The 26,045-nt window shown below is 56.9% G+C and overlaps 11 protein-coding genes across 11 annotated transcripts; 4 read left to right on the forward strand and 7 right to left on the reverse strand.

The window, feature by feature from the left end:
• Positions 1 to 174: 174 nt before the first annotated feature.
• On the reverse strand, positions 175 to 2,358 carry B0H18DRAFT_388035 (uncharacterized protein). Its single transcript, XM_048037877.1, has 2 exons — positions 2,335 to 2,358; positions 175 to 2,277 (listed from the first exon to the last, which is right to left on the reverse strand). The coding sequence occupies exon 2, from the start codon at positions 1,954 to 1,956 to the stop codon at positions 376 to 378; it is 1,581 nt and encodes a 526-aa protein (XP_047892868.1). The 5' UTR covers positions 1,957 to 2,277; positions 2,335 to 2,358; the 3' UTR covers positions 175 to 375.
• On the reverse strand, positions 2,097 to 3,431 carry B0H18DRAFT_877465 (uncharacterized protein; the record flags this gene model as incomplete). The annotated part of the gene is made up of 3 exons (XM_048040557.1): positions 2,097 to 2,277; positions 2,335 to 2,465; positions 2,547 to 3,431. The coding sequence occupies 3 exons, from the start codon at positions 3,429 to 3,431 to the stop codon at positions 2,097 to 2,099; spliced, it is 1,197 nt and encodes a 398-aa protein (XP_047892869.1).
• A 25-nt stretch (positions 3,432 to 3,456) lies between these two features.
• On the reverse strand, positions 3,457 to 3,813 carry B0H18DRAFT_877456 (uncharacterized protein; the record flags this gene model as incomplete). Its single annotated transcript, XM_048040554.1, has 1 exon — positions 3,457 to 3,813. A coding segment is annotated over one exon (357 nt), but the record flags the coding sequence as incomplete, so codon positions are not given.
• A 3,784-nt stretch (positions 3,814 to 7,597) lies between these two features.
• On the forward strand, positions 7,598 to 9,373 carry B0H18DRAFT_1009874 (uncharacterized protein). Its single transcript, XM_048028882.1, has 3 exons — positions 7,598 to 7,974; positions 8,039 to 8,050; positions 9,073 to 9,373. The coding sequence occupies exons 1-3, from the start codon at positions 7,687 to 7,689 to the stop codon at positions 9,349 to 9,351; spliced, it is 579 nt and encodes a 192-aa protein (XP_047892871.1). The 5' UTR covers positions 7,598 to 7,686; the 3' UTR covers positions 9,352 to 9,373.
• Positions 9,374 to 10,016: 643 nt separating this feature from the next.
• B0H18DRAFT_908859 (uncharacterized protein) lies at positions 10,017 to 11,754 on the forward strand. The gene is made up of 2 exons (XM_048041527.1): positions 10,017 to 11,314; positions 11,368 to 11,754. Exons 1-2 carry the CDS (start codon positions 10,025 to 10,027, stop codon positions 11,383 to 11,385), a joined length of 1,308 nt encoding a protein of 435 aa, XP_047892872.1. The 5' UTR covers positions 10,017 to 10,024; the 3' UTR covers positions 11,386 to 11,754.
• Positions 11,755 to 11,956: 202 nt separating this feature from the next.
• B0H18DRAFT_1009883 (uncharacterized protein) lies at positions 11,957 to 14,137 on the forward strand. Its single transcript, XM_048028883.1, has 2 exons — positions 11,957 to 12,260; positions 12,328 to 14,137. The coding sequence occupies exons 1-2, from the start codon at positions 11,973 to 11,975 to the stop codon at positions 13,762 to 13,764; spliced, it is 1,725 nt and encodes a 574-aa protein (XP_047892873.1). The 5' UTR covers positions 11,957 to 11,972; the 3' UTR covers positions 13,765 to 14,137.
• Positions 14,138 to 16,586: 2,449 nt separating this feature from the next.
• On the reverse strand, positions 16,587 to 18,721 carry B0H18DRAFT_1085324 (permease for cytosine/purines, uracil, thiamine, allantoin-domain-containing protein; the record flags this gene model as incomplete). Its single annotated transcript, XM_048031898.1, has 10 exons — positions 16,587 to 16,986; positions 17,047 to 17,324; positions 17,378 to 17,423; positions 17,473 to 17,618; positions 17,821 to 17,977; positions 18,034 to 18,093; positions 18,205 to 18,309; positions 18,365 to 18,454; positions 18,507 to 18,548; positions 18,639 to 18,721. 10 exons carry the CDS (start codon positions 18,719 to 18,721, stop codon positions 16,587 to 16,589), a joined length of 1,407 nt encoding a protein of 468 aa, XP_047892874.1.
• Positions 18,722 to 19,425: 704 nt separating this feature from the next.
• Positions 19,426 to 20,251, reverse strand: B0H18DRAFT_877439 (uncharacterized protein; the record flags this gene model as incomplete). Its single annotated transcript, XM_048040553.1, has 3 exons — positions 19,426 to 19,673; positions 19,724 to 20,135; positions 20,183 to 20,251. Coding segments are annotated over 3 exons (729 nt in total), but the record flags the coding sequence as incomplete, so codon positions are not given.
• Positions 20,252 to 20,593: 342 nt separating this feature from the next.
• B0H18DRAFT_1009902 (uncharacterized protein) lies at positions 20,594 to 22,496 on the reverse strand (the record flags this gene model as incomplete). The annotated part of the gene is made up of 10 exons (XM_048028884.1): positions 20,594 to 20,751; positions 20,820 to 20,897; positions 20,927 to 20,956; positions 21,017 to 21,156; positions 21,282 to 21,358; positions 21,421 to 21,462; positions 21,818 to 21,898; positions 21,949 to 22,014; positions 22,090 to 22,199; positions 22,434 to 22,496. Coding segments are annotated over 9 exons (782 nt in total), but the record flags the coding sequence as incomplete, so codon positions are not given.
• A 502-nt stretch (positions 22,497 to 22,998) lies between these two features.
• On the forward strand, positions 22,999 to 24,820 carry B0H18DRAFT_1009913 (uncharacterized protein). Its single transcript, XM_048028885.1, has 4 exons — positions 22,999 to 23,333; positions 23,402 to 23,893; positions 23,947 to 24,119; positions 24,152 to 24,820. The coding sequence occupies exons 2-4, from the start codon at positions 23,437 to 23,439 to the stop codon at positions 24,365 to 24,367; spliced, it is 846 nt and encodes a 281-aa protein (XP_047892877.1). The 5' UTR covers positions 22,999 to 23,333; positions 23,402 to 23,436; the 3' UTR covers positions 24,368 to 24,820.
• Positions 24,704 to 25,833, reverse strand: B0H18DRAFT_1119560 (uncharacterized protein; the record flags this gene model as incomplete). The annotated part of the gene is made up of 2 exons (XM_048033954.1): positions 24,704 to 25,388; positions 25,445 to 25,833. The coding sequence occupies 2 exons, from the start codon at positions 25,831 to 25,833 to the stop codon at positions 24,704 to 24,706; spliced, it is 1,074 nt and encodes a 357-aa protein (XP_047892878.1).
• Between the last annotated feature and the right edge of the window lie 212 nt (positions 25,834 to 26,045).

A 26,045-nucleotide genomic window follows, 5' to 3' on the forward strand; every position in this document is an offset into this window, starting at 1 on the left:
CAAACATTCCGTAAGGACAACCTGGAACCAAAGGACTAGACGAAGCATACGGCATATACGACAGATAAACTACGGTGAGACAAGCAAGGTGGGATACGGATGTGCAAGCAGATTGCGGGGGCACATGCCGCGCGTACAGATGCCGTGTCTCCTCGAGAAACTGGGCACGAAACCCAACGTCAAGAACCGAGACAGGAACATCGCACAGCAGAAGGAGATAGAGGGATCATAGGAGTGGGGTACAGGTAGATAGGAACACGATTCAGTTATCAAACGAGCAAACGAACAAACGAACAAAGCATCGAGAGTTAGGAAAAAAGGAATAAGGATAGGGGCGAGTAGGTAGACCCATGAGAGGGAGCAAGGGTATCGAGTCTATCCCACGTACTTGTATTCGTTCCACATCTCCGCGCCCGCACCGTGCTCCGGCGGGAGCCACGCATGCGAGCCCGGCATCGGCATGCCCTGCGGCGGCGGCGGATGTGGGTGATAGTCGTGCGCCGACATAGGCGGCGCGTGTTCGGGCCTGTACGACATCCCGTACCGCGTCTCAACCATCGTAGACATCGACAGGCCGGGTTGCCCGCCAGACGTGTCCATCGGCAGGCTGCCCATCGGCGGCGCGACGCTCTGCGGGTGGTTCATCGGCGGGTTCTCGTACCCGGTAGGCGGGCCCTGTGATGACTGCGGCGGGCCAGGCGGGGGCGCATACTGGTAGTAGTTCGGCGGAGTGGGGCCCGTGGTGTACGAGACGGGGCTGGGTTGCGAGAGGGATGAGGTGTCGAAGAGGGACGCCCCTTGCGGCGAGTCAGAGAACGTCGATTCGTACCGCCTTCTGTCCACGTCGTCATTGGAAAACTGCATCGGGTAGTCCTCGCGAGGCATGTGGTCTTGCATTGGTGTCTGCTGTACGGGCGTTTGGGGAGGACGAATCGCGTACCCGTCGTGCGGATGAGGTGCGGCAGGCGCGAGGTGGGATGGGAGCGACTGAATATGTGAAGCGGAAGAGGACGAGGCAGAGGACGGCCCGCTGGCGGGAGTCGCCGTGTGCCTTGGGGGCGGCAGCGAGTGCACGGCGGGCCCAGCAGCGTTGCTCGACACCGACGCACCCCTTGGTCTCCCGCCCCCGCTAGCTGGCTGGGTGGGCCGAGCACGGATACCCACCGGCTGCTGCTTCCCCTTGTCCTTCTCTTTCTCCTTCATGTGCTTCTTCTCCTTCCTCCCTGACCCTTCCGGCTGTGCCAGACTGGCGTCCTTCACCATCCCGCCATTCACCTTACCCGGTGAACGTCCCGGGTCAGCCTTGACCGAGCTCACAGACGGACCCACGTAAGGGAACTGGAAGCCCGCCTCCATCCGCTCGTCGTCGAGCACGTCCCGCTTGCGCTTCACGCCTGCGGTAGCACCATTGTAAGCGCCGTTCGTCCTCGACGCCTCCGCTTTCCTCTTCATCATCTCGACAACCCTGACGGCCTCCGCCCTGCTCGACTCCTCAGAGTCGAGAGTCCGCAGCACGTCGAGCGCACACGCGATGCCCTTCAGGGCTTCGCCGGCGAAGATCCCGCTCGGCTGCTGGATGACGGCATGTGCGCAGACGACCGCGGCGTCGAACAGCGCCCTGCCGAAGTCGTAGAAGTCGAACGCAGCCGGCCTCGTGTTCGCCCACACTCCGTGCAGCATCCGGCTGGCGTAGATGATCGCATGAGCGGCGTTCAGCGTAGCGAGGATGGCTTGATGTTTGCCCGCGCCCGTGTGGCTGTCCTTCAGGAACGGGAGGTAGAGCTTCATGATGACGCGATTCGCCAGGATAGCAAGCTCGCCCTTCTGGGCCGTCAGCACGGACGAGGGAGGGGAGGAAGGTACCGGATTGATCGGCTCTGACCAGTCATGATCGAGCTCGAGACGGAACGCGGGCGGAAGGTCGGCGAGGAAGGTCGTCACATCGCTCTCGAACATAGCAGCCTGATCGATCGACAGTTCGTTCGAATCCTCGGCGAGTGGATCCCTGAACGTCTGCTTCTTGACGTTTTTGACGATCTGCGCTAGCCTGTACCAACATTAACCGACGTGCCTAGAACTTCGTGCGCCCGAAACACTCACCTGCACTTGAGCACAAAGTATGCAGAGCCCTTGTCTGCCCCATCACCGGTCTCAGACACGCCCGGCAGTATCGTCGAACTCGGGCCGAACGCATCTTCGTCCACGTCCGCGGGCAGACGCGTCGTGAAAGAGTTGTCGGGGATCAACGGCGGGTGTCCCATACAATCCGAAACGAAGCTAGCGCGTCGGTCATGATAAATCCAGTGTGTGACTCAAAGAAAGCAGAGGACTTACAGGTCGTAGTAGAACACATCCCACCACACCCTCCTCCGCGCCTCTGCATCAAACAAGGAGTACGTCCCCGGGAACTCGTCAGGATCGTTCGCAAGGCCCATCATCCTCGCGACGTTGATCATCTTCCCCACCTACGCAAACAAGAATCCCGTCAATCACTGCACGTCACCACGCTCTCGCCAGCAGGCCAACGCAGCACGCGGGACACTCACCAACGGGAACACGCCCTGCTGCACGCTCGTCCCGCCCGGACAACAGTGCAGCAGATACAGCAACTGGAGGATCATCGCGCCCACCGAGTCGACGTCGTACGCCGCCGTGCGCTCCGCAAGCCCGAGCGTCTGCTCCGAGAGCGCGAACAGCGCCGCGGGATTGCACCGCTCCGCCTCGCTCGGCTCGTCCCTGCCCGACGACGTCCCCGGTCTTGAGCCCGAGTGCGACGACGGCGACATGCCAGGCGCCTCCGGGTTCCCCTTCGCTGCGACGAGCGCACCGAGCGCGAGCCCGGCGCACGCGCTCGCGAAGAAGTTCAGCGTCGGCTTCGGTTGTGCTGTCTTCGCCTTCTTGCCTGGGGGCGGCCCGAAGAACACGTCGTGCGCGAGCTTGCGCATGCTCTCGCTGGTGCTGACGTTGGCCTGCACGGGACTGGCGCTGGCGGGGCCACCCTCACTCCAAGTGAACATCGCCTCGACGCGCTTCGCCCAGTGTCCGACGTGGAAGCTCGGGTGCAGGACCATGGTCTCTTCGAAACATCGGACGATCTCCGCCCTACGTTCCTTCGGCGGCAGATATTTGAGTAAGTCCGGCGTCACTTGAGGCAGGGGCTCCGGCGAGGAGGGTGCAAACGCAGGGAATAGGTTGGCGCCGTTCGTGACGTGCGTGTCACCCACGGGCTCAGGTGAGGGGAGGAACACGGCGTATGGGACAGGAGGGACGAAACGCGGAAGGGAGGATGTGGAGGTGGTCGCGGAGTTGGCGAATGGTAACGGAGAGGAGAGGATGATCGGCGTCGGCTCGACTTTGACACGGGGCGCAGATGGGCTCCCAAGGAGACGTCGCCCTGCCCGAGCGAGATATCCTCGTATACGTCCAGCCATATGCTGGCAACGTCGTCCAGGCTGATCACGACAGAACTCCCTTTGCGCCGGTCGCGAGCAGCGCGCGGTCATTGCTGATGCTCGGCATTACCGAAGAGTTCATACTCGAGCCGCGATTGCTCCTGGCATGGTAGCTGGAGGCGTGCTCGCACTTCCAAACGGGCCTTGAACCACTGCTTCCGAGTACAGCCTGCAGCGATATGCCTGCCGGTGCCTCGCTCAATTTGCAGCAGACCCTCGACCACAAGGATGCGGTTATGCACGACTGTACGTCGATCTTTTCTGCGGCGGCTTGCGAATAGACGCACCGCTGAACAGTGTCGCGCTTCAGACACGACGAGCACGGTGTTCGTCTGTCGCACTTCAGCTTGAGACGTTTGCACTGGAGGAGGAAGCATAGATCAGAGACAAACGAGTGAAGCAGTCAGAATTGCAGAAGGGCCACACAGTTTGATCGAGAGGATTCATCGAGCATCGCATTTCCTCTACTCTGGGACACACGTTGACTGCCACCTGCTCGTCAACCATAGCCTAAGGTGTCTCGTTAAGATCACAATCGTAACCATCGTACTGTTTTCCAGCGCGTCGCCCCGCATCTTGGCGATGTCGCAACATGCCTACGTTTGAGCATGGCCCCTCCCTCCCCCGACATCTATCTGCATGATGCGCTCGCGCGTCGGCGAAGTGACATCATCAGTGCGAGGACGCACCAATGACCAGCACAATTCTCGGGCAAGAAGATCACGTACACATCGGAGAACAAGACGAGACACCGGCTGTTCCCAGATGAGTACGTATGAAAGAAGTAGAAGCGGCCGAGACGACGCAAGATTCCCCGCCCTTCTACCCCGCAGGCGCAGTGCCTTCTTCACTGTGGCTGAGATGCAGAGTGATGGATGCTTACCTCGGCGCACACCACAGTGATCCTGGAGCGAATATGTCTGCCGGACACGTCGCGTCAAGACAGGAGTCTACACGCAATAAGCAACTCAAGTACGCACGGTCCGTTAGAGAACTTCTGCTGCCCGTTTGACGACCCGCCGCCATTGGTGTGGTTCGAAGACGGGCTCGACTGCGTCAAGTCCATGTGCTGTGAAGATGGGCCCGCGGTGGGGGCCTGTGCGTGTCCGTTCATATGAGGGTGGGGGTAGGGGTGAGGGTGAGGGTAGGGTATCTGGGTCGCGTGCAAGGATGCGTGAGAGGATGCGTGGGCGTCGTTCATCGCCATTCCTGGCGCAACCGCCAGGCGGGGAGGTAAGGCGAAGCGAGCAGGACGTCGGCGACGGCGAGGACGAAGTGCGCGGCAGAGGCGAAGACGGTCGACGTCGCGGATTGAGTCTGAGACCAGCGCTCCTGTGCCTACATGGACCCCAGTCAGCCTTCGGAGCATCCCGAACGGGCGCTAACCAAGATCGCCCCTGACAGCTGCGCAGCCCCCGGAGAGCGGGACGCTACAACGGTGACTGTCGCGCGATGTCGCGACGTCGGTTTGTTCGGCCACCTGCATGTTCACTGTCTCGACTCTCTTGCGCTGCAGTACCTCTGCGACATCTCGACGCAACCGCTGGATTCTGGCCTCAGAGGCTCACTCGTAGCACTGTCGGTGTCGGGCCTTGAACGCAAAAAGCTTAGGGGCTTCGAAGTAGCGTGGGCACAAACCTTGGATTCCTTCTCTCATGTGGTCGTCTCGCGTAAGATGCACCTCTGTGGCCTCTCACGCGCAGCCTGACGTTAATTATACCCTCTGACGAGGCCTGTCAGCAGCTTCGTTCCCCTGGTGTCTCCCACACTAAGCGAATTAGAGACCGGACAAGGGGGTAAGTGATACGTCTGTACTGGCATCCCGCTAACCTTGTCTGTGTCTTCTGAACAGCGGTGTTCTTCATTCTTCACAGGCTGCATGAGAGGGAAGCTGAGTGCTATTCCACACGTATATTGTCTTCTCCTCGCGTCCAGGCCCATGTCATGGATTAGCAGTTTGAAAAGGCATAGCATCGCGGGAGACGCGCTGAGCGCCTGTGACCTCGAGGCTATCACGGCCGCCGCTCCTGCTCGACCCAAAACAGACAAAATGAGCGCACGCGCTCAATTTATCGCTCGTTCACGAGTGCGCGGCATGACGCTGCCCCTAGTCTCTGTTGCAGACCATACAAGCCGCGAGCTGCCCCTTTTGTGCTCACCGACCCCTATGCGCAGGTGAGTACATGCTCCACCTCTTGCTATAGTACTAGTTCCGAGGGTGCTGTATCGTGCCAGGGGCACTGACCTAGTGCCCGAAGTCGTACTTGAATGTCTGAGTGCAATCCGACCGCTCCCCAGGCGACGTGTTCGCTACACTGCATGTTCCAGCAATGACAGGAATCCACCGCGCGGGGTCCTCTCGCGTACCTGCCCAGACTGACATGTCATCATATCCTGAAGTCCGTGCGCTCTTCCGCAGATACGCTCAGCGTTGAATGGCGGCGTCGGTTGTGGCGTAGCTTCATTTCTCTGTATCGCGCTTGCACTCAGAGCAGCCCACTTCCGCACGAAGCCAGTGACGCCTTGCGCAGAATGATACGATCTGAGAGGTATGCACGTTTGGTTGTTGTCATCTTCTGTTATCACTCCGGTGACATCGAAGCAATCGCATACCCAGAGGCGCAGTGCACTTTCCGCATGGCCTCAGGGGAACGGCGGGCGCTGAGGCAGCATGTTGCATCGCCTCGTCGAAGTCTCGTTCAATTAAAAGGTTCGCCCTGAGACACCTCTTCCATTCGTCGAACTAAAGATGCCGCGAATCGTCTACATTCCACACCGCGCGTCTTGCCAGGGTCTTGAATTGCGAACTTCTGTCAGCCTCGAATTGGCCTCGAATGTCCACTGGCTGTCACGTTAACCATCCAACCCGGGATCTACGCCGGCACGGTCATCATACGACGGCAGAAGTTGCGAAGCTTGCCCAGGCTGTCAGTGTCAGCGCTCGACGTACAGCCTGGGCGAAGTTCCTGTGATTTTGATGGTCGGGGGTGTGTGCGAAGACCCTTGTACAGCTTCGTTACCTCCTACCCAGGCCGTCGTATTTCGCTAGAGGGTCGAGTCAATGAAGACTGGTACACGTCGCATGCACACAGACGATGTGAACCTAGATCACACTATCGAACCCTATCGTGACAAGACCAACCTCCTCATCACCGCAGGACATCGCCCCCGCGCTACGATGTATTGTTGTGTACTAAGTATGACAGCTCCCCTACTTTGCTCGCCGGCCTAACACCTCCCCGCATCATACCACACTCGCGCTAATGTCAAGGCGCAAGACGATCAACAACAAAACAGCCTCTCCGCGCTCGACCAACAAAACCTTCCGCCACTCTGGTTTCGTATCACCCCTATGCTGTCCGCGTCAGCGCACCAGTCGGCGGTCCCGCCAGGCTGACAACTGTCGCCCGTCAGCCGCCCCGGAGCCTCCACGCGCACCCGCTATCAGGATGAACTGTCGCTCGGAGGATCCCTCCCAGTCTAAACCTGTACGGAATCGAGGGTATGACGCACTAAAGTAGCTCGCTGCTTTTGTTCTTCTATCTTACGCTGGCCGCCAATGAGATCGCCTGCGTTTGGCACCAAGGTCTGACGCGGGTGAGCGTCGGGATCCAAACGCGGTCATGCTTCGCGCTGCGGACCCGGGACCCGGTGCGTTCTGACTTCTACCGGAGAGAAGATCCTTGGTTACCGGGTTCGTGCGCCAGTCACCGCCGTTCCCAGAGTTGCCGTAATGCAGACCGCAATGACTCCAGAGGTTCCTGCGTCGCGTACAACTGTCAATCGATGTATGTACTCGTGCTTGGGATTCAAGGCGTATGTTGAAACACTTTTCGTGTCGCTGTTCGCGATTTACACACGAATCCTGAGTGTCATGGAACTGTGGCTGAGCCTGACCTAGAAATGACACGGGCCACAATGCGCCTCGAAAAGGCAATTCATGTGTTGGTGGCTAAGAACCACGGTCACGTGGTCTTTCGCGCGTACTTACTCCCAGGACCGAGGCCGGTGAGGCCACTGCTGTGCTAAGTGCTTGACATGCATACCAGTGCTTAGTTACGAGAATTTAGGCTGAGCATATTTACTGAGCGTGCTAATCGAATGCGTACTGGAAGCCGTCACGTAAATACTCGTTACAATACCTCATTTATTGAAAGCAAATTGAAAGAGGCGTGAGACCGGGCCGTTGTGCGCGAGCGCCTCTCTCTCTCGCTCTCACCACCCTGGGCGCGAGATGGTAAACACACCTTTCAATCATGTACTCCACATAACGCCTATCCTTGAACAAATCATTGAGCACTTTGCACCCGACTGGCCAGACGAATCTTTCCTAGATGTATCACCACAGGCAGCGGCCGAGAGGACCAAACGAACGAGAGCACAGCGCCGGATTTTAACCGGGCTAGCATGTGTATGCAAGACGTTTATGGAGCCTGCCCTCAAACTTCGTTGGCAAAATCTGGACGAGGGTATAATCACTTTGTTGCGTGTTCTGCCTGCCTTCAAAAAGATTGGAAGCTACGTGAGTACCCTCATACTTAGTTATGTTACACCTTTAATGGAGCTCACCGTCATCGCGACCTCAGTGTCATGTGTGCAATAGGGACGTTCAGAGTTCGCTGTCCGGGCAGCTATCCCGGCAGCTATCCCGTCCAGATTTCCGAGGCTCGACGCCGGCAAACGCCGACAGCGAGCCCAGCTGTGATCGCGCTCGCGACAGCAGAGGGCTCACTGTCGGCACGCGCGCTCGGCAACCCGTCGGAATCTGAAAACAAGTGGCTCACCGAGGAAGCCCTAACCCTTGTAACTCGGGCTCTACATACCTTACTAGAAATTTAACAAGCCATGCAAGAATATAGCTGTCCTGAAATTTGCTGGTAGACACTTGCTCGAAAGGGCACCATCCTACTTAACCATAAGATTTCGGACATTCGGCTCATATAAGCTATCTGTAGACTGTCTTCGTCAACCAGTAAATCACCGTGTGACAACTACTAAATTCGGTGAGTGTGTGGCTAACGTAACCAGTGTGACAGTCGCCCCGCTAGCTGAGTACTACTCCGTTTTTATTACAGAGACTACCATAGCTCATATTCTATATAGCAGCTGTTGACTCAGCACATATCGATACCAAGTGCGCAGAATAAAGCATGGTCACTCACCTGTGACGTTATGTGATCAGTAATTCCGTATTTGGTATTCGTAACATGCGTGGTACATCGCTTAGCCGCCCGCGTTCACTCCCCGAACAAAGAATACGATTTGACTCGACATATCGCACACAATGTTCCATAGCTTATTCGACCATCACAAACATATCTACAAGAAACAGGTTTGTTCGCTCAATTGGCTTATTATGTGGGCCACCGCTCGCCGAGATCGCCTCACCTGGATCTCCGACCAGGCGTTCTAGTAAGGTAGGGTTAGGGCTTCCTCGGTGAGCCACTTGTTTTTAGGTTCCGACGGGTTGCCGAGCGCCCGCGCCGATATCGAGCCCTCTGCTGTCCCGAGCGCGATCACAGCTGGGCTCGCTGTCGGCGTTTGCCGGCGTCGAGCCTCGGAAATCTGGACGGGATAGCTGCCGGGATAGCTGCCCGGACAGCGAACTCTGAACGTCCCTAATGGCTACTCGAGCGTGCTACCGAGAAGATTACTTGGTGGCAAGTTTCGAAACTCTCGCCCATCTCTCGCATCTGGCACGACGGCATCTGTCTTCCAGTCAGCGTTCAGCGCTCCGCGAACAGGCTTGAACGTACCTACTTCTGCGGCTGGCAGAGCTAGCATACGCCGGTGGCTTGGTGAGGGGGTGAAAAGCTCCTCAGCCTACCCGTCCTGCTGTGATATAGTTGTGCTTACGACGGAAGAGCGGGTACGATATTCACGTTACCTGTCAGCCTGAGGTTGGCCTGAGGTGAACATATTTGCCGTTCTACAAGATGTTACGTAAACATCAAGCGCCTGTTACCATTGCCCTATCAGCGCTTAATGGACCCATCCTCTACGTCGGGCTTTGTGCTGGGCCAACATCTGCTTCCTCGTCCTTGAGCTTGAGTACTTGAGTGCTCGAGTCATCGTTGTCTCCTACTACCGACACTACTTTGTAATGCAGGCATATGCTGTTCATCGGCTGCTCCGAATTCCACACCTCTTGGAAGAAGTCTTCGAGTATTTCGCTCCGGAATGGTCTGAAGAGCTAGTCATGTTTGACACGCCGGAGAATAGGCAGCGTGAAAGAGCGAAGTACCATATGCTGGCGGGGATCGCGCGCGTGTGCAAGGCATTCGAAGACCCGGCACTCGATGTTCTGTGGCGGTATCTGGAGGATTTAGACCCATTGTTGTGTATATTGCCACAACGATGTAGCGACTATGTGAGTTGTCGAGTGGTAGCTTCATGTGTTCTAGAGGTGCTCTCGAGTCTAGACTCACTCGTTGCCGGCGATTTCTTTGCAGAATGTCGTTGGAGATATCGCGTCTCAGCAATGGTCGCGTTTCCAGCAGTACGCGAGGCGTGTCTGTCGCCTGAGGTTCATGTTCTCCATGGAGGTCAAAAAGAATCGAAAAGCGTGGTATATGCTGGAAGATCATTCAAGTGGTCGACCCCTGCTACCCCGCCTTCGTACTCTGGTGGTTATCGAGATTGATGCCACCAAGCTAGGTGCTTTGATGCTCTTGATCTCGCCTTCTCTCCGAAGACTCAGGATGTCGTTCATGGAGGGATCGTTTGCCGTGGAATCTGCAAGTCATTCGCAGCCGTCAGCTACTGATTCCCTTCTCCCTCACGTCATCGCCGCTGTTCCTGACCTGACCGATTTCTGGATAGAATGTGGCCTGCCAGAAGACCTGCCTCCGCGCTACCTGTCCGAGCTCGCACGACTGGAGCGACTCGAGAAGCTCAACATCATTTACTCCGGAGCCGTCGTTGACCACGAAGCTCTCCGATGCATCTCTTATATGACTGCGCTGCGCGCCGTCGAGCTCTCCATCTGCCTCGACAGTATTGGTCTCTCGGAACCCCTGCAGCTTGGCGAGGCGTTCCTCGGCCTTGAAGACGTACATCTCTCTGGCAGTATTCACGACATCCGCCGCGTATTCGAAGCCGTCCAATTCCCGAAATTAGCCAGTCTCGGGCTGTCCATATCGACAGCACCGACGATGGAGGTCTTGACGGACTCGCTCGCCATGGTGTGCGACAGGGTCTCCAGATCCACGACTGAGGTCCATCTATTCATCTCTGCCGAGATGGACTCACCAGACATCTCCCTGAGTGACATCCTCCAACCGTACCTCCCCTTCCGCGAGATGACCAGCATGAACATCGAGTTCGACTACCACCTCCCCGGCTGGCAGGACGAAGACATGCTCGCCTTCGCAGATGCCTGGCCCGTTCTCGACCACTTCTACTTGGCCTGCGCTGCGGATGCTATTCGAGGCGCGCCACTCCCACTCCCAAGCCAGCCGACGGTCGCTGGGCTAATCGAGCTCGCACGCCGCTGCCCTCGGTTGAGATACGTCACGATGCCTTCGCTGGACGTCAGGACGCTTCCGTCGCCGCGCGAGGTGCCGCCGGTCGAGCACCAGTCGATGCAGTACCTGGAGGTCAGCAGGTACGTCGGGGGAGGGACGGCGAACCTGCTTGACCTCGCGGTCATACTTGACGTCCTGTTTCCACGCCTGAAACGGAAGCGTTGCTGCGTCAGGGCGAAGGACGGCGTTGCACCGGATAACACGGATGCAGAACACCTCTCTGTGCGTATGACAGAGTTGCTGTTGGCAGCGCTGTCGGCACGCAGAGAATTGCTCGACGGGACCCCAACTGCGGAGGCATCTGGCGGCCCGGCGGGGTGGGGTGAGAGTGCTCAGGTGCGCATATTGTGTTCGCGCAATACTACTTGCATGTGCCGACTATTCTTTAGGCAGATCAGCCAGCGTAACTCGAGCGAAGAGCAGGGATAGTAACCGGGGATAGCACAGACAGACAGCGTCAGTCGTCGTCGCTCGTGTCGCGCCGTTTTCTGGTCAAGCGATCGTGTTTAGAGGACGACATGCATGTTTGACGGTAGAGATCGCGCTGAACGAGAGTAGTACATGTTCAATAGACCCGACATTCGTCCGAATGTGGAAAAGATGAGTGGCCGATTCCCCATAGGCCACAAAGCTCCTCGAAAAGGCAGTTCAAGTACGGTGGCTTAGAAACACGGCCACGTGATCGTTCACGCGTATCCACTTCCCGGCCCCTATTGTGTTTGACATAGAAGATAAAATGGGACTCATACATGATCGCGTCTGGGCGTGAAGCAGACTCGTCGCCCATTAGTAGTAGTGCTCATAACAAGCCAGGATGAGCGTACCTGCGTGCTGAATGTGTACTCGAGGCCATCACATAAATAATTGCTTATCTTAAATACCTTGGTGAATTTCAGACGCGTTCAACGTTCAAATTTCAAACGTTGAAGCTCAGGTTGTGCACGAGCGCCTCTCTCTCCGCTCTCTCCACGCCCTACTTACTAGTAGGCGCGAGATGGTAAACACACCTCTCAATCATGTGCTCCACATCCCGACTATCCTCGAACAAATCCTTGCGCATTTCACAACGGACTGGTCCGACGAACCTTTCCTATGTGTGACACCACAGGTAGCGGCCGAGAGGACCAATCGAGCGAGAGCACAGCGCAGGATTTTGACTGGGCTAGTATGTGTATGCAAGTCATTCATGCGCCCAGCCCTCGATCTCCTGTGGCAAAATCTGGATGAGGGTTTAGTCCGTTTGTTGCGTGTCTTGCCCTCCTTCAAGAAGATTGGGAGCCACGTGAGTATCCTCGTACTTGTACTTACAACGTTCAGCGGCGCTCACTGTCGTCATGACACTTCTACAGTACATTGCTGAAGACATCTCGCCAGAGCAGTGGAGCAGGTTTCAGGAGTACGCAAAGCGCGTACGCCGCCTCAAGTATCCGGTTTCCGCGAAGTCCTCGATACACCGGATGACGTGGGCTATGCTTGAACGCCAGACTGGCGGACAACCCTTACTGCCCCGTCTACATACCCTCGTGGTTGCCGGCGTCGACGTCGACGAGCCGGCGGCGCTGATGCTCCTCCTCTCGCCCTCTGTCCGAAGCCTCCGAACGACATTCTCAAGTCTCACCACAATGGCACACTTGAGGCGTTCGAAACCGTGGTCTGAGGCTACAGGTGTCCTCATACAGCTGATCGTCGCTGCGGCTCCTGCTCTGTCCTCCGTCTGGATAGAAAACGGTCTTCCGAAAGATCTCCCTTCTCGTTACCTAACCCCGTTTGCACGACTCGGGCAGCTTCAGACGCTTGACCTAGTGTACTCTGGGGCTGTTGTCGATTACAAAACCCTACAGCACATATCGCACATGACGGCTCTCCGAGTCCTTTGCCTACAGATTTCCTTGGACGGAATCGCGCCCTCCGACCCTCTCCAGCTGGGTGGGGCGTTCAATGGTCTCGAGGAGGTCCAGTTCAATGGTTCTGCCGACGACATTCATCGCGTCTTCGAAACCACCCTATTCCCAAACGTGACAGGGCTCACACTGTGCATACTAACAGTACCGACAGCGGAGGCCCTCAAGGACTTGCTCGTCGCAGTGTGCGGCAGGATCTCTAGGTCCATGTCCGAGACCTATCTTACCATCGGTGCTCCGATGAACTCTCCGCCCGTCTCCTTGGCAGACATCCTCCAATCGTACCTCGCATTCCGCGAAATGCGCATACTGCAAATCGAATTCAATGACTATGCTCCCTCCATGGACGACCACGACTCCCTCGTGTTCGCAAGCGCATGGCCTAACCTCGAGTCCTTCCATTTTGATTGCCCGACATCGCAGGCCCGTCGACGTATAGAGCACCCGAGCTACCCGACCATCGCCGGGGTGACCGAGTTCGCGCGGCGGTGTCCTCGGCTGGCGATCCTCACACTGCCCCATCTGGACGTCAGGACTCTCCCATCACCACGCTCAGTGCCGCAGATCGGGCAAGAGTCGTTGCGCCACCTGCAGATCGAACAGTACCACGGCGGGGAGACAGCGAACCTGCTCGACCTCGCAACCATCCTCGACACCCTGTTCCCGCGTCTCGGACGGCAGCGCTCTGTCACCATACGCGAGAGCGTGACAGGTGGTCTCTTCAGAACTGAGAAGGACAGACTCCCTTTCTACATGACCAACCTGCTGCTTGCAGCGATTTCGGCGCGCAGAGACCTTGCCGACGGGACGGAGCCTGTGGATGATGGGTCTGTCACACTGGCGGAGCACGAGAACGAGGGTGAAGGAAGTGCGCAGGTGCGGTGATGATGTTTGCGCAATGTCTGATGCAATATGCTGACACCTCTTTGAACAGGTCATCGACGACGACACGTCGGAAAGCGATTATTGACCGAATTTCCGGAGGGTGCTCTTTGTCAACGTGGAACTCAATGTGCCACAAAAGCTATGCATGGGAAAGGACTTGCCGCAGGAAGAAAGCGTCTTGCCCTTGCTCCTCGTTACGAGGTGTCTGTTCACGGGACGTCGGACTAGTATGCGTTCGACTATGTTTTGAAGGGTCCCTACAGAACACGGTGATCAAACTCGTCAGTACAGTGTGCGTCGTATCATGATGAATACCTTCGCCTCGTGTGTGCAATGGCTGCTCGAGCGTGCTAACGAGAAGATTACTTGGTGGCAAGCTCTGAACTCTCGCTTCTGCCACGACGGCGCCTGTCATCAGGGTTCCGCAAACCTTGAACGTACCTACCATTACCGTGGCTCTGCAGCCTGGAGCAGACGATGGCTTGGTGAGGGGGTGCGGAAAGGTCGGTCCGCGATGTCCGAGCATCGCGAGTCGATGCTTTGGATGCGATCCTGCTTTCCTTCTCTCTATCTCGCTGCTCACCATTCCAAGACCATGCTAGTACTCGCTCAAGACCGCGCGCTCCAAATCCTGCACATTTTGGAGGATATCCTTGAGCACTTTGCTCCCAGGTGGTCAGACTCGGATACGTATGAGCAGCTCAGGTCGTCGGATGCACGCGACGAGGACATAGCGCGACGCAGGACCTTGGCAGCGCTGGCTTGTGTTTGCAAGACCTTTTCAGATACGGCTCTCAATATTTTATGGCGGGATTCAAATGATCTACGCAACCTACTGCGTGTTCTACCTTCCTTTCGACAATGCTTTGTGACCCAGCAGGTGAGTGCCATCGTGTTTGCATCATACTTGAGCGTGCTAAGGATTGATGCCACAACCACCCTTCTAGACGATGAGAATTGCAAAAATCACGCCCCAGCAATGGTCGCGTTTGCAAGTGTATGCGCGGCGTATTCTTCGCCTCAAGTGGAAGTGTTCCGCGCGGATCCCATTACGCCACATGATGTGGATTATGCTTGAACACCAAACTGATGGTCAACCCCTATTGCCCCGCCTTCATACACTTGCAGTTTACGAAGTAGATGTCGAGGAACCGGAGGCTCTGATGCTCTTATCGTCCCCTTCTCTCCAGCGTCTCACAATATCGCTCCTACGACCACTCGTTGACTCACTGGCGACCTCGAGGCACTGGAAGGCATCCAATGCAGACATGCTTATCCGCTTCATCACTCCCGCACTTCCTCGCCTCTCCAGTCTCCATGTACTATCCGGTCTACCACAAGACTTCCTTTCATGCTACCTGACCCCGCTCGGGCGGTGGTTCGGGCGGCTCGAAAAGCTCGATCTTGTGCACTCTGGGGGTGTCGTCGACTACCAAGCCCTCCAACATATCTCTCTCATGACTACTCTCCGGAGCATCCGAGCACATATCTCTCTCTCGGGAGTCGGCCCCTCGGCCTCTCTGCAGTTTGGCGAGGTGTTTTGTGGACTCGCTGACCTTCATCTCTTCGGCACCATTGATGACATTCGCCGGTTTTTTGAAACCATTCAATGCCCACAGTTGGAACACCTTAGGCTGACCACCTCATCAGTGTCAACAGCGACCGTTCTGAGAGACTCGCTCGCTGTGGTGCGCGATGGGGTCTCCACATCTGTTTCGACAATCCAAATATTCATCGGGGCTCGAATGTCCCCCTCACCTGCTGCATCACTGGCGGACCTCCTCCATCCATTCCTGTCCTTCCATAACATACGCACTTTCAATTTCGATTCCGTACAATATGATCCTTGCATGAGCGACCAGGATATTCTTGCCTTCTCTAGTGCCTGGCCAGTCCTCCGAAACTTCCAGGTGAACTATTTTGCGGATCCTCGTCCACATCCAAACTCGAGTCAGCCAACTGTCGCCGGCCTAACGCAGTTCGCGCGACGATGTCCTCGTTTGCTGCTCCTCCAGTTACCGGTTCTGGATGTCAGGACACTGCCGCCCACAAACTCAGTCCCGTCAGCCGGGCAGGAATCAATGCGTTACCTGCTTATTCGTGACTTTCTCGGGGGAGATACGGCGAATTTGCTTGATCTCGCTATCATACTCGATATCCTATTCCCCCGTCTCGACAGACAGCGCTCTTTCACTACGCATGGGGACGTGGATGCTCTCCTCAAATCTGACACGCGCCGCCGTCCTGTGTTAATGACTCGACTGCTGTTAGCGGCGATCTCGGGACGCAGAGAAGTCCAGGACAGAACCTCCACTGCGAGTGGACAGGGGTTTCTACGAGGGGACCCGGGCGCACACGAAGGAGAAGGGAGTGCTCAGGTACGTGTATATATCTGTAGTGCCGTTAGGTTTCAAGTTCGTTGATCGACAATTGACCCACCAGATCGGCGAGCCTGCGTCAGACGAAGAAACGTCACTGTAGTAGTTCCACACGGAGGAAGGAAGAGAAACGATTCTCGCATTACAGACACCAGTTCCACGAATCCGTATGGTCTTTGTTCACGTTATGTTATGAGTTGTACGTTCTGGTACGCGACGAACCCAGATGATTCAGAATGTGTACGCAATCGTTGAATAGCTTACATAGATGTGCTCCATTGCCAGATGACATTCCTCAGTCTCACCAATCAGACAAAGCCCCAATGTCGGACAGCTGGACCTTGGGCCCCTTGCAGCTGCACAGACAACGTATGCATACCGCAAACATCAAACTGATCTGTAGAGTATGTGGAGGTTGCAGTTATCGCACAGTCATGACCAACGCTATGTCAGAGCGACCAGAGCGCGTAGACGTCTTCCGCTCCGCCATCGCACTGTCGCAAACACCCCTACACCAAGGATGAAACCGAGCAGCATCCCGACATCTCCAGTTCCCGCCCGTGCGATCGGCCCGACCCACCATGCCTTGTCCATGCAAAGCACAATGAAGCCCACGGATATGACGAACGTGACGATACTGCAGTAGCTCGGCGCGAGGTTCGGGTGCCTCGGGTCGTCCCACGCCTCGGAGACACGGTAAGATGACCAGTGCATGCGGCGATAGAGGAGGTGCTCTACGAGGATAACAGCGACGTAGGGCGCGAGCCAGTAGCCAATGAAGCCGAGGATGTCAGAGAAGATGGAGTAGAACGTGTTGGAGCCTACGATCGCGACGGGGATGATACTGCATGCGCACTATCAGCAGCGATCCTTCACGTTTACATCGAGCTTGAACTGTACGCACATAGCGGTGGACGCGATGGCGAGGAAGAATCTCGGTATCCGGGCGAAAGCAGGCGCCAGCGTCATGAAGCTGTTGCACGCCGTATACATCGACGGCGCACATTGGCTGGGCGTCGTCAATGCGAGGAGGACGACGAGAAACTTGCCGAACCCGCCCGCAGGCTCTAAGACGGCAGCGATGAGCCCGCCGATGTCGTTGCCATTCCCGAGGCCTGCCTTCCATGTGGGATTGAAAGCGGCCCCTGCGGTGAAGGCCGCACCAAGCATATGGGCTGGCATCTAACATTGGAACTATGTTGAGATCACCACTCGAGGTAATTAGAAGTGCTCACGCTTGACAACAGAAGGCCTGAGTAAGTATATATCCATACCCTTAGCCTGCCCTCACGATTAGGCCTTGTTCGTGGCAAGGAGTGCCGCTACTCACGCACTGGCCGTGTGGTCGTGATACACGCCCTGATCAGGCATGAGCGGAGACCAGTTGACAACGCTGGCGGCGAGCGTAGCACCGAATGTCATGATGTTCGGCGTGCCACAGGAGTAGGATTCGATAGCGGCGAGTCCACCAGGCGTCTGCCGTTCACCGCGAGCATCGTGATGAAGGCACGAGATTCGGGATCCAGACGAACGTGTTGTACCTATTCATACCCGCCATGAGTGTCAGGCAACAGGGACATAGCTCCGTGCGTACCAGTGCAATACACGAGATCCGCTGAACACTACCTGTGCGAGGTGATTGTCGTCCCTAGACGTTCAGATTCTAAGAAGCACCTACCACAAGCGTGACGAGCGCGATGATCACAATACCGAGAGACGCATTGAGGTGTGCGGATACGCTTCCGAGTGTTTGGCCGCCAACGATGGTATTCAAGATGAGGTAGCCTTGGAGAGTGAGGGTGACGAGTGTACTGGGAATCAAAGCCCCGTAGTATCTACAGACAAACCACGCGGATCAGAAATGAACGCAGATAAGAGAAAGTCTGCGTACCCCCAAGAGAAACGCGCCTGAACCATTCCACGCATCCCCAGTTTCGGTCCCAGGACAGCGCTGTCACCGCGACTTGTCAATGGACTGATCTCATGAGGAGGTATAAACCCACAAGAATGCAGGTATTGCGCATGTCCTGTGACATACGTGTCTATCAGTGCGTGAACGTACAAGTGCTGGGCTGGTCCATACACTATGTCCACCACCAGAATGACCAGGAGCGACGCCCTGATGCCCAAGCCATAGTACGCAGGCCCCACCGTGCCAGCAGTCAATCTACACATGCGCACACATGAGAATAGTCTGCACGGCACATCGAGCACGGACGCACGTCAGGACATTCAGGTTTGCAGAGAACCATACAAAGAACATCTGGTACAGCCGTCGGTCGTTCCTCTGCTCCGGCGGCACGGGTGTGATGCTGCTAAGGCCCTGAAGCTCTCCCTCTTGCACGCTACGCAACGAACACGCACCCGTTCGTCTCCACGCCCCATCGCGCCAGCTGCGCGGTGATTCTTTGGATCCTGGTTAGTGGCTGGGACGCCTCCTCGTCCCCCGCCGCGCATAGTCTCGGGCGGCTGGTCTCGATCGTGACCACCGCGGACAGCTGCTTCTCCGAGTCTTCCTCGAGCTCGATCTCCGCTTTGGTGGTCGACCGTCTCAGTTCCTGCACATCAGTGTGCGACATGGCTCGGGAGGGTGCAGACAGAGCAGACAGAGCAGCTGGCGCGAAAGTATGTTATCGAGAAGCCGCGAGCACGGCGACAGATGTGACGCCTGGGTCATGCGGGGAGTCGCCCTAGCCAAGCTGGCGTATAGCGGGCACAGAAGTGGTCATTGTATCCTCACGTGTGTGCAGCGAACGCCACGACGGAACACCGAAGACGCATTCGTGAAGTGGGGACATCGAGGCCCCGTTGCACATTCTTCATTGGGTACGTAGACGCGACACAAGGCACGAAATCGGGGAATATCGGCTCGAAGGAACGTGTAACATAGCGAGGATTGTGCGCAACGGTCACGGATTACACCTGCATAGTGTAAGCACAAGACGTCGGTACTAACGGCGCTAGAGTACTCACTGAACGTACTGTAGCTACATACGATTGTATGGTTGGACCAGGAGTCGCCCCGTGTATACCTTCTGCGCAGCGCTGTTGGGCTGACACATGTCGCGGTGTATGCGTACCACTGGTAACTGCTGCAGGAGCATGCTTCGAATGCGGTATTGTTCGATGCCTGGTCTTGAGCCTAGGCGTAATCTACTTCAGGCGAGGGCTGATGTGTGTCGTTTCGTGTGCGTGAAGGCTTCCTGTTCAAGGAATGTGTGCGAATCTCGTCGACTCGGCCATGCACACACCGTCTTTTCGGGCACATTCTGCTCACGAAGAGTCAGGCGAACGAATACAGCAGGTCGACGAGACTTACGGAGGGAGGCCGCCGGATGTGTTTGTCGGTGATCGCTCGCCCATTCTCCTGGCCACTCCTCGTCTGCGACTTGCTAGGTTTTCGGGCCCACGACTGCTCCAGCTCTGCCGTACACGTCCGCGCCCACTTCATCATCTTGCGCACGCGCTCGACCAGCTTCTGCTGGGGCATCCTGTACACCTCCGGCATCGGGTTAAAGATATACGTCCAGTCTACGACGTGTCAGGGCGCGAGCCGCGGTCACGACAGGCAGCGCACGCACCGTCGCGTATCCAATCCCGCCCCGCGTCCGCCTCCCTGAAGACGATCCTGTCCTGTCCCTTCGCGTCCTTGTTGGTGCGCGCGCCCCTGGTCACGACCAACGCCACCGCCGCCTTGACCCTGTTCATGACCCGGTTTCGAATGACGGCGGAAGGGAACTTCGCGACGGGCACCATGACGTGGACCGAGGCGCCCAGCTGCCCGGCGTCGCTCTTCGTCGGCGGCGGAGCGTCGCCGTATTCACGCAGCCTTGGGTACATCAGTGCTTTGGGGAGGACGGAGATACCCATGCCAGGGATACCGGATCGCATGCGCGCGCGTGGTATGCGGGCAGCGGGGTGGCTCGGGTCGAGGACTTCAGAGTGAGCTACTTGAAGTGGGGGAAGAATGGTCCCGACATCCTGTTTCTTGAACTGCGCAGGATTGAGAGATGCTCAGGACTGAGATTGCCGGAACTCACGTTCAAGGACCTTAGCTGCCTCGACGCTTTGGGTAGCCGGCTCAGTTCGGGGCACTTCTGCATGGCAATGAGCCTTCAGGATAGCTCGTGGAATGAGGTAACAGAAGAAAAGAAAGCACAAAGACAGAGGAGGAGAAGGAGGAGGCCATCCGACCGTACTGCTACACTCGGGATCGTAAGCGCCTGTTAGATTTGATCGGTACGATACTTCGGCGCCTACTAGTAGTACTCTATCATGAGGAATGTAAGTACTAGTACTAGACCCCATTCAACGGCAAGGCAAGTACTGCTCATACGACACGCAGACGTTCGCACCTGTGTTTCTCCACCTCCATCTTTGCATAACAGATATACCCTACATACTTGATTTCTCCTTGCCGCTTCCTCCTCCGTAACGACCCTGCCTTCCACTTCTCCGCCACCTCCGTCGCGAGCACCTTCACGGCCGCCTCGTCGCGTCCGATGAGCGCGACATACACGCCGCGCATGAGCAGGGGGTACGAGCCGACGCGCACGCCCGCAGCCTTCGTCCGCGCCTGCAGCTCGGTGAGGTATGGGGCGATGGATGACTCCGGCATGCTATGAATGTGTTCAGCACGTGAGCAAGGGAAACATGTAGAAGACGAGAAAAGACCACGTCGTGAATATTGAGGCGGAAGGGTCGCTCGCTCAGCGGCGGGAGCGGGAGATAGGGCTTCAGCCCGTCGATCATCCTCTGGAAGAGCCTCGGGATGCCAGGAACACGCAGAGCTTACCCTCCAGGCGCACGGTCGGCTGCACGCAAAGAGTACGTCCATGTCAGTATCCGCCGATGTCCGACGAATGGATACTCACCACCCACACGTCCGGCGCGATGAAGAGCGCCTCGGCTCCCGCAGGGAAGAGCGCCATCCGCTCGCGAGCCTCGCGTTGTTCCGCGGTCTGGTTCATGATGTCGGCGCGGTGCCGGCTCATGGATGTCATCCGCGAAGGGTCTCCTCGTGCTTCTCGAGAGACTGGTTGAATGCTTTCGCGAGAGACGCGTATGTGATGTCTACGATACACCGTCAGCGCTGTTGATAGAATCAAGGGGTATGGATCGCACTAGTCAGCTACGTACCATCGTGTGTGGGGCCGATACCTCCGGACGTGATAACGAAGTCGTACGTTTTCACCAGTCGTCGACTCGCTTCAACGCTATGTTCCGCGGATGAACCTTGATCGTGAGGCTCTGGAAAGCCGGCAGCATGATGTAGTACGCACATGTCGTCCTCGTCATCCGGTATACCTCGATTCGCTTCCTATAATCCCGAAGTCAGTCATTAACTCTGAATAGTCCTGCCGAGCAGGACCCCTATCGAATCCTTCCAAATGGTGTGTCGAGGGGTATAGCTGAATGTATCCGGACACTGTGCGAGCCACAGTCGCCGAACAAGACTGATGAAATGTCCGGACATGCACTTCGTGATTGCCCGAGGAAGAGGTATTCGAACATGGACAGCCCAGGTGCTCTCGTGCAGCAACCACCCCTCGAGGGACGAAGTGTCGTACAAATGACGAGTACGTCGGTGGAACCCTGAGACAAAGTCCGGACAACGAAGTTGCGGGGAAAGCATCCCCGTATATAACCAGGTATCTCCGCAGATGCAAACTCACAGGTCTATCCCGTTCTCGAAGCAGAAACGCGCAAAGTAGTTGGAATTGCGATCCAGCGTCTTGCCATTTAGGATCTCGTCCCTATCATAGGTGGATGAGATCAAAGGCGCATCGTATACTGCATTCCGTACCCAATGATCAGAGCTGCTGCCGTCTGGATGTGCTCCCCCACCCAGAGGTTGGGAGGTACAGGCGAACTGGAAGTTCCACTCGGTCACTGGCGGGGCATCTGGCGCTGAACCAGCACTCGTGCCTGGACAGGCTTCGCGGACGGATCGGCGGGAACGCTTGCTGTGACATGTTGCGGAGAGGGTTCCAGAGCGATCTCAGGAGGCGTCGGGCGGTGGCCTGGATACGAAGCGGCGCTCGAGGCGTAGAGAAACTTGGAAGATTCGGGTGCAGGCGCGACAATGAGCGGGAATACATATAATGCAGTCAGCCTGCTCGATAAGGCATTCAGCTTGGTCAGACGGGACAGACGCAGGTGCGGACTCCGATGAGGAATCAGTACGGGTATGCGAACTTCGCGCTGGACAGGCATGTGACCGTCCGGAGCTTTTGCTGGCATTTACAGGTTAGTGAATCGGTCTGTATGTTGACACTTCAACTCACCAACTGAAGCTTCCCGGGCCTATGCAATGCAAAGACGTGCAGGAGACTGAGTGGTGGTATGTACCTCTCTAGATCGGGAAGTCCGGATTGTACCGTACCACAGCTTACGTAATGGTCTATTTATAACCTGTGCGTACCAGTGCCGCAACGTACCGTGAACTGACACACTCCTTTGGACCGCCGCGGTCTTATCGTCATCCTTGGGCCTATAGACCCTCGCACCAACTGGAGACCATATTTTAAACAGTTTACAAGTACTGGAGAATTGGCTAACTGCACAGCGGTTGTCCGCAGGCGTCACGGTCGCGGCAGCTGAGTGCCAGTGGATCTCGCCGGTCTTCAGCCAACTGTCGATGGCTAACAGCCCGCGTGTTAAATCAAACCTTCTGTGGTGAGCTTGCTTCTTTCGATGACATGGAGAGCTGTGCAAGAAGAGATGGGAACGGAAGGTCCGTCAGCCAGGAGATGGCGTCTCGATCTGTGCCTCGGTTCTCGCAGCCTTACGCAGACATCTTGCTCACGTGCGACTGACTCGTACAAACGCCAAACAGCTCAATAATAGGTACGCCCGTAGGCGTGCTCAAGTGAAGCTCGCTGATGTTTGTACGGACTTCCACCAGCGTGATTCGTTCTTCTGCGTCTCTAGTATCTACGATTGCATCGCGCTCGTGTCACCGAGCCCTTCTTGATTTATGCCAATGTTAGAAGCATGTTCAAGGCTGTGCTGGGTACCAACACTGAATCAGATCGTTGACATGGTGGTAGGGCCCTCGTCCCAGCGAGGAGCCGTCATGCGGCGCCCCACACACCGTTACTCCCCTCTACTTTCCGTCGCTCAGTTACCTTGCATCCACTTGATCCACTGACAGTTAATCCATTCGATCTCCTGGTTCCGTTGATATTTGTGAGTGTCGTCCTCTCGCGAAGAAACACGGATTAACAGCATCCGGGCTGCATGCGTATGTACAATAGACTCGACCTTCCGCTCCTTACGGCGGTATATCGCCATGGCGCTGAACGCACCCATCTCCCTATATTCACCGTCATTGTCATTTCCGACCAGTACACTGAGCCAACTCACGGCCTCGACCAGCAGTTATGCCTCCGAATCCACGATGCCCCAGCGCGTTCAAGACAGTACATCGACTGATTCATCCACTGTCGTGCCTTCATCGGAGACTCCGACCACGCCTCCGACTGTCACGACCAAGACCGACGCTCCAGTGTTTATCACGATGACCTCGGTGTCTACCTCTACCTGGACCACGACGATGTCTCCCAGCGTGTCCGGCACCGAGCCTACAATGCCCCCCACCCTCAGCACCGTCCAGGTGATGGGAATAGCGACGGCGGTCGTAATGGGAGCACTGTGCATCCTAGTGCTGGGTGCTGTCTGCGTGTATTGCTGCATGCGCTCGAGAAAACCGTCGCACAAGTTCCTTCCCCTGGAAGACGCGGGCGAAGGTTCGTGAACACATGCGCCTCGCTGTGCGCTCCCTTGCTCACCTCTCGCGCAGAGCCTCCGGACGACTCGCCCGTATTCCTAGACATCACACACAACAAGTCGTCGTGGATGCACAAAGAGGCAGTCCCGCTGTCCTGGAGGGCGCCTTCAGAACCTCGCACGCCGACCACCCCCGCGTCCCCAGGCGCCTCTGACTTGCTGACGATCGCTACGGTCGGCTCGCCCGTCGAGCCTAGTGCCAGCATTCGCCTGCCCAGGAGCTGCCTGGGAGGCGGAGCAGAGCGATGATTCGTCCGCAGTCCCGCGAGATGTCCCGCGCATCTCGCGTCCTGTCCTGGATGGGTAACAGCCGTTCCTCGCGCACGGATGCCGACGAAGAGGTCGACTCGGGCTTGCGTTTCAAGTACGAGCTGCGCCGGGTTAGCACAGCGTCTGCGCTGTTGTATTCTCCTCCGCCCTATAGCGAATCTTAGGCGTATTGACGCGCGAGACAAGTGCACTGAGTCATTACCGGCCGGACTGAGGGAAGGGCGACGTTCGAAAGAACGACACTCATCTTCTCCACATTCGGACCAATGTCGGACCTGTTGAATATGTACATATACTCCCGCCGAGCACGTTCTCCGCCGCTAAACATGCCTGCCATTCCAATCGGTCCTCCGCGATACGAGCGACGACCACAGGGCTGTCTGCGCTATCTCTGCTCTTCATTCGAGTCACGCTCGCCGATCTGCCCGAAGAACAGTCGGCACATGTAAGTAAGATCACACGATACAATATGCGTACCTGAGCACTCTCATCACGCCCCGTCAGTGCGCCAGATGCGTCCGCCGTTGAGGTTCCGTCGAGCAATTCTCTGCGTGCCGAAAACGCCGCAACAGCAAGTCCGTCATGCGCACAGGGAGGCAATCCGCGTCTGTGTTCTCCAAGGAAACGCCATCCTTCGCCCTGATACAGCAGCGCTGCCGTTTCAGGCGTGGAAACAGGACGTCAAGTATGACCGCGAGGTCGAGCAGGTTCGCCGTCTCTCCCCCGATGTACCTGCCGACATCCAGGGACTGCATCGACTTGTGCCCAACCGGCGGCACATCGCGCGGCCGCGGAAGCGTCCTGACGTCCAGCAAAGGCAGTGTGAGGTATTCCAGCCGAGGACAACGGCGTGCGAGCTCGACCACCCCAGCGACCGTCGGCTGGCTTGGGAGTGGGAGTGGGAGTGGATCGGGTACACCGCAGGACCAGAAAAAGGACTTGAGAAGTGGCCAGGCGTTTGCGAAGGCGAGCATGTCTTCGTCGTTCCAGCAGGGGATGTGGTGGTCGAACTCCATCTCCATGCTGGCCATCTCGCGGAAGGGGAGGTACGGTTGGAGGACGTCACCCAGGGAGATGTCTGGTGAGTCTATATGGGCGGAGACATATATGTGGGCCTCGGAGATGGATTTAGATACCTGTCGCACGCCTCTGCGAGCGAGTCCTTCAGGACCTTCATCGTTGGCGCTGCTGATATCGTTAGCCCGAAGCTGATCAAATTCGGACATCGAATGGCTTTGAACAGCCGGCGGATGTCGTGGATGCTACCAGAGATATGAATGTTTGTCAGGCCGTCAAACGCCTCGCCAAGCTGCAGAGAGTCCGAGGGGCCAATGCCGTCGAGGCAAATCCTCAGTTCGACGTTCCGGAGAGCAGTCATGTGAGAGATGCATTGGAGAGCTTCGTGGTCGACGACGGCTCCGGAGTAGATTGTGTTGAGCTTCTCGAGCCGCTTCAGTCGTGCAAGCGAGAACAGGTAGCGAGGAGGCAGGTCTTCTGGCAGGCCACCTTCTATCCAGAATTCGGTCAGGTCAGGAATAGCGGCGGCAACGAGGGGGAAAAGGGATTCGGTAGCTGACAGCCGCGAACGACTTGCGGACGCCGCAGAAAGCGACCCTTCGATGAACGACATCCTGAGGGTTCGGAAGAAGGCGAGAGCAAGAGCATCCAAGCACCTTGCTCGGCGGCATCAATATCGTGAACCACCAGAGTACGAAGGCGGGGTAGGAGGGGTTGACTGCTTGAATGATCTTCCAGCATAGACCACACCTTTCGATTCCCTCTGACCTCCCTGGACATATGAACTCAGGCGACAGACACGCCTCGCGTACTCTCGGAAGCGCG

The sequence above is a fragment of the Fomitopsis serialis genome (genome assembly GCF_022376445.1).
Source record: "Fomitopsis serialis strain Sig1Antser10 chromosome Unknown B0H18scaffold_37, whole genome shotgun sequence".
Lineage (NCBI taxonomy): Eukaryota > Fungi > Basidiomycota > Agaricomycetes > Polyporales > Fomitopsidaceae > Fomitopsis > Fomitopsis serialis.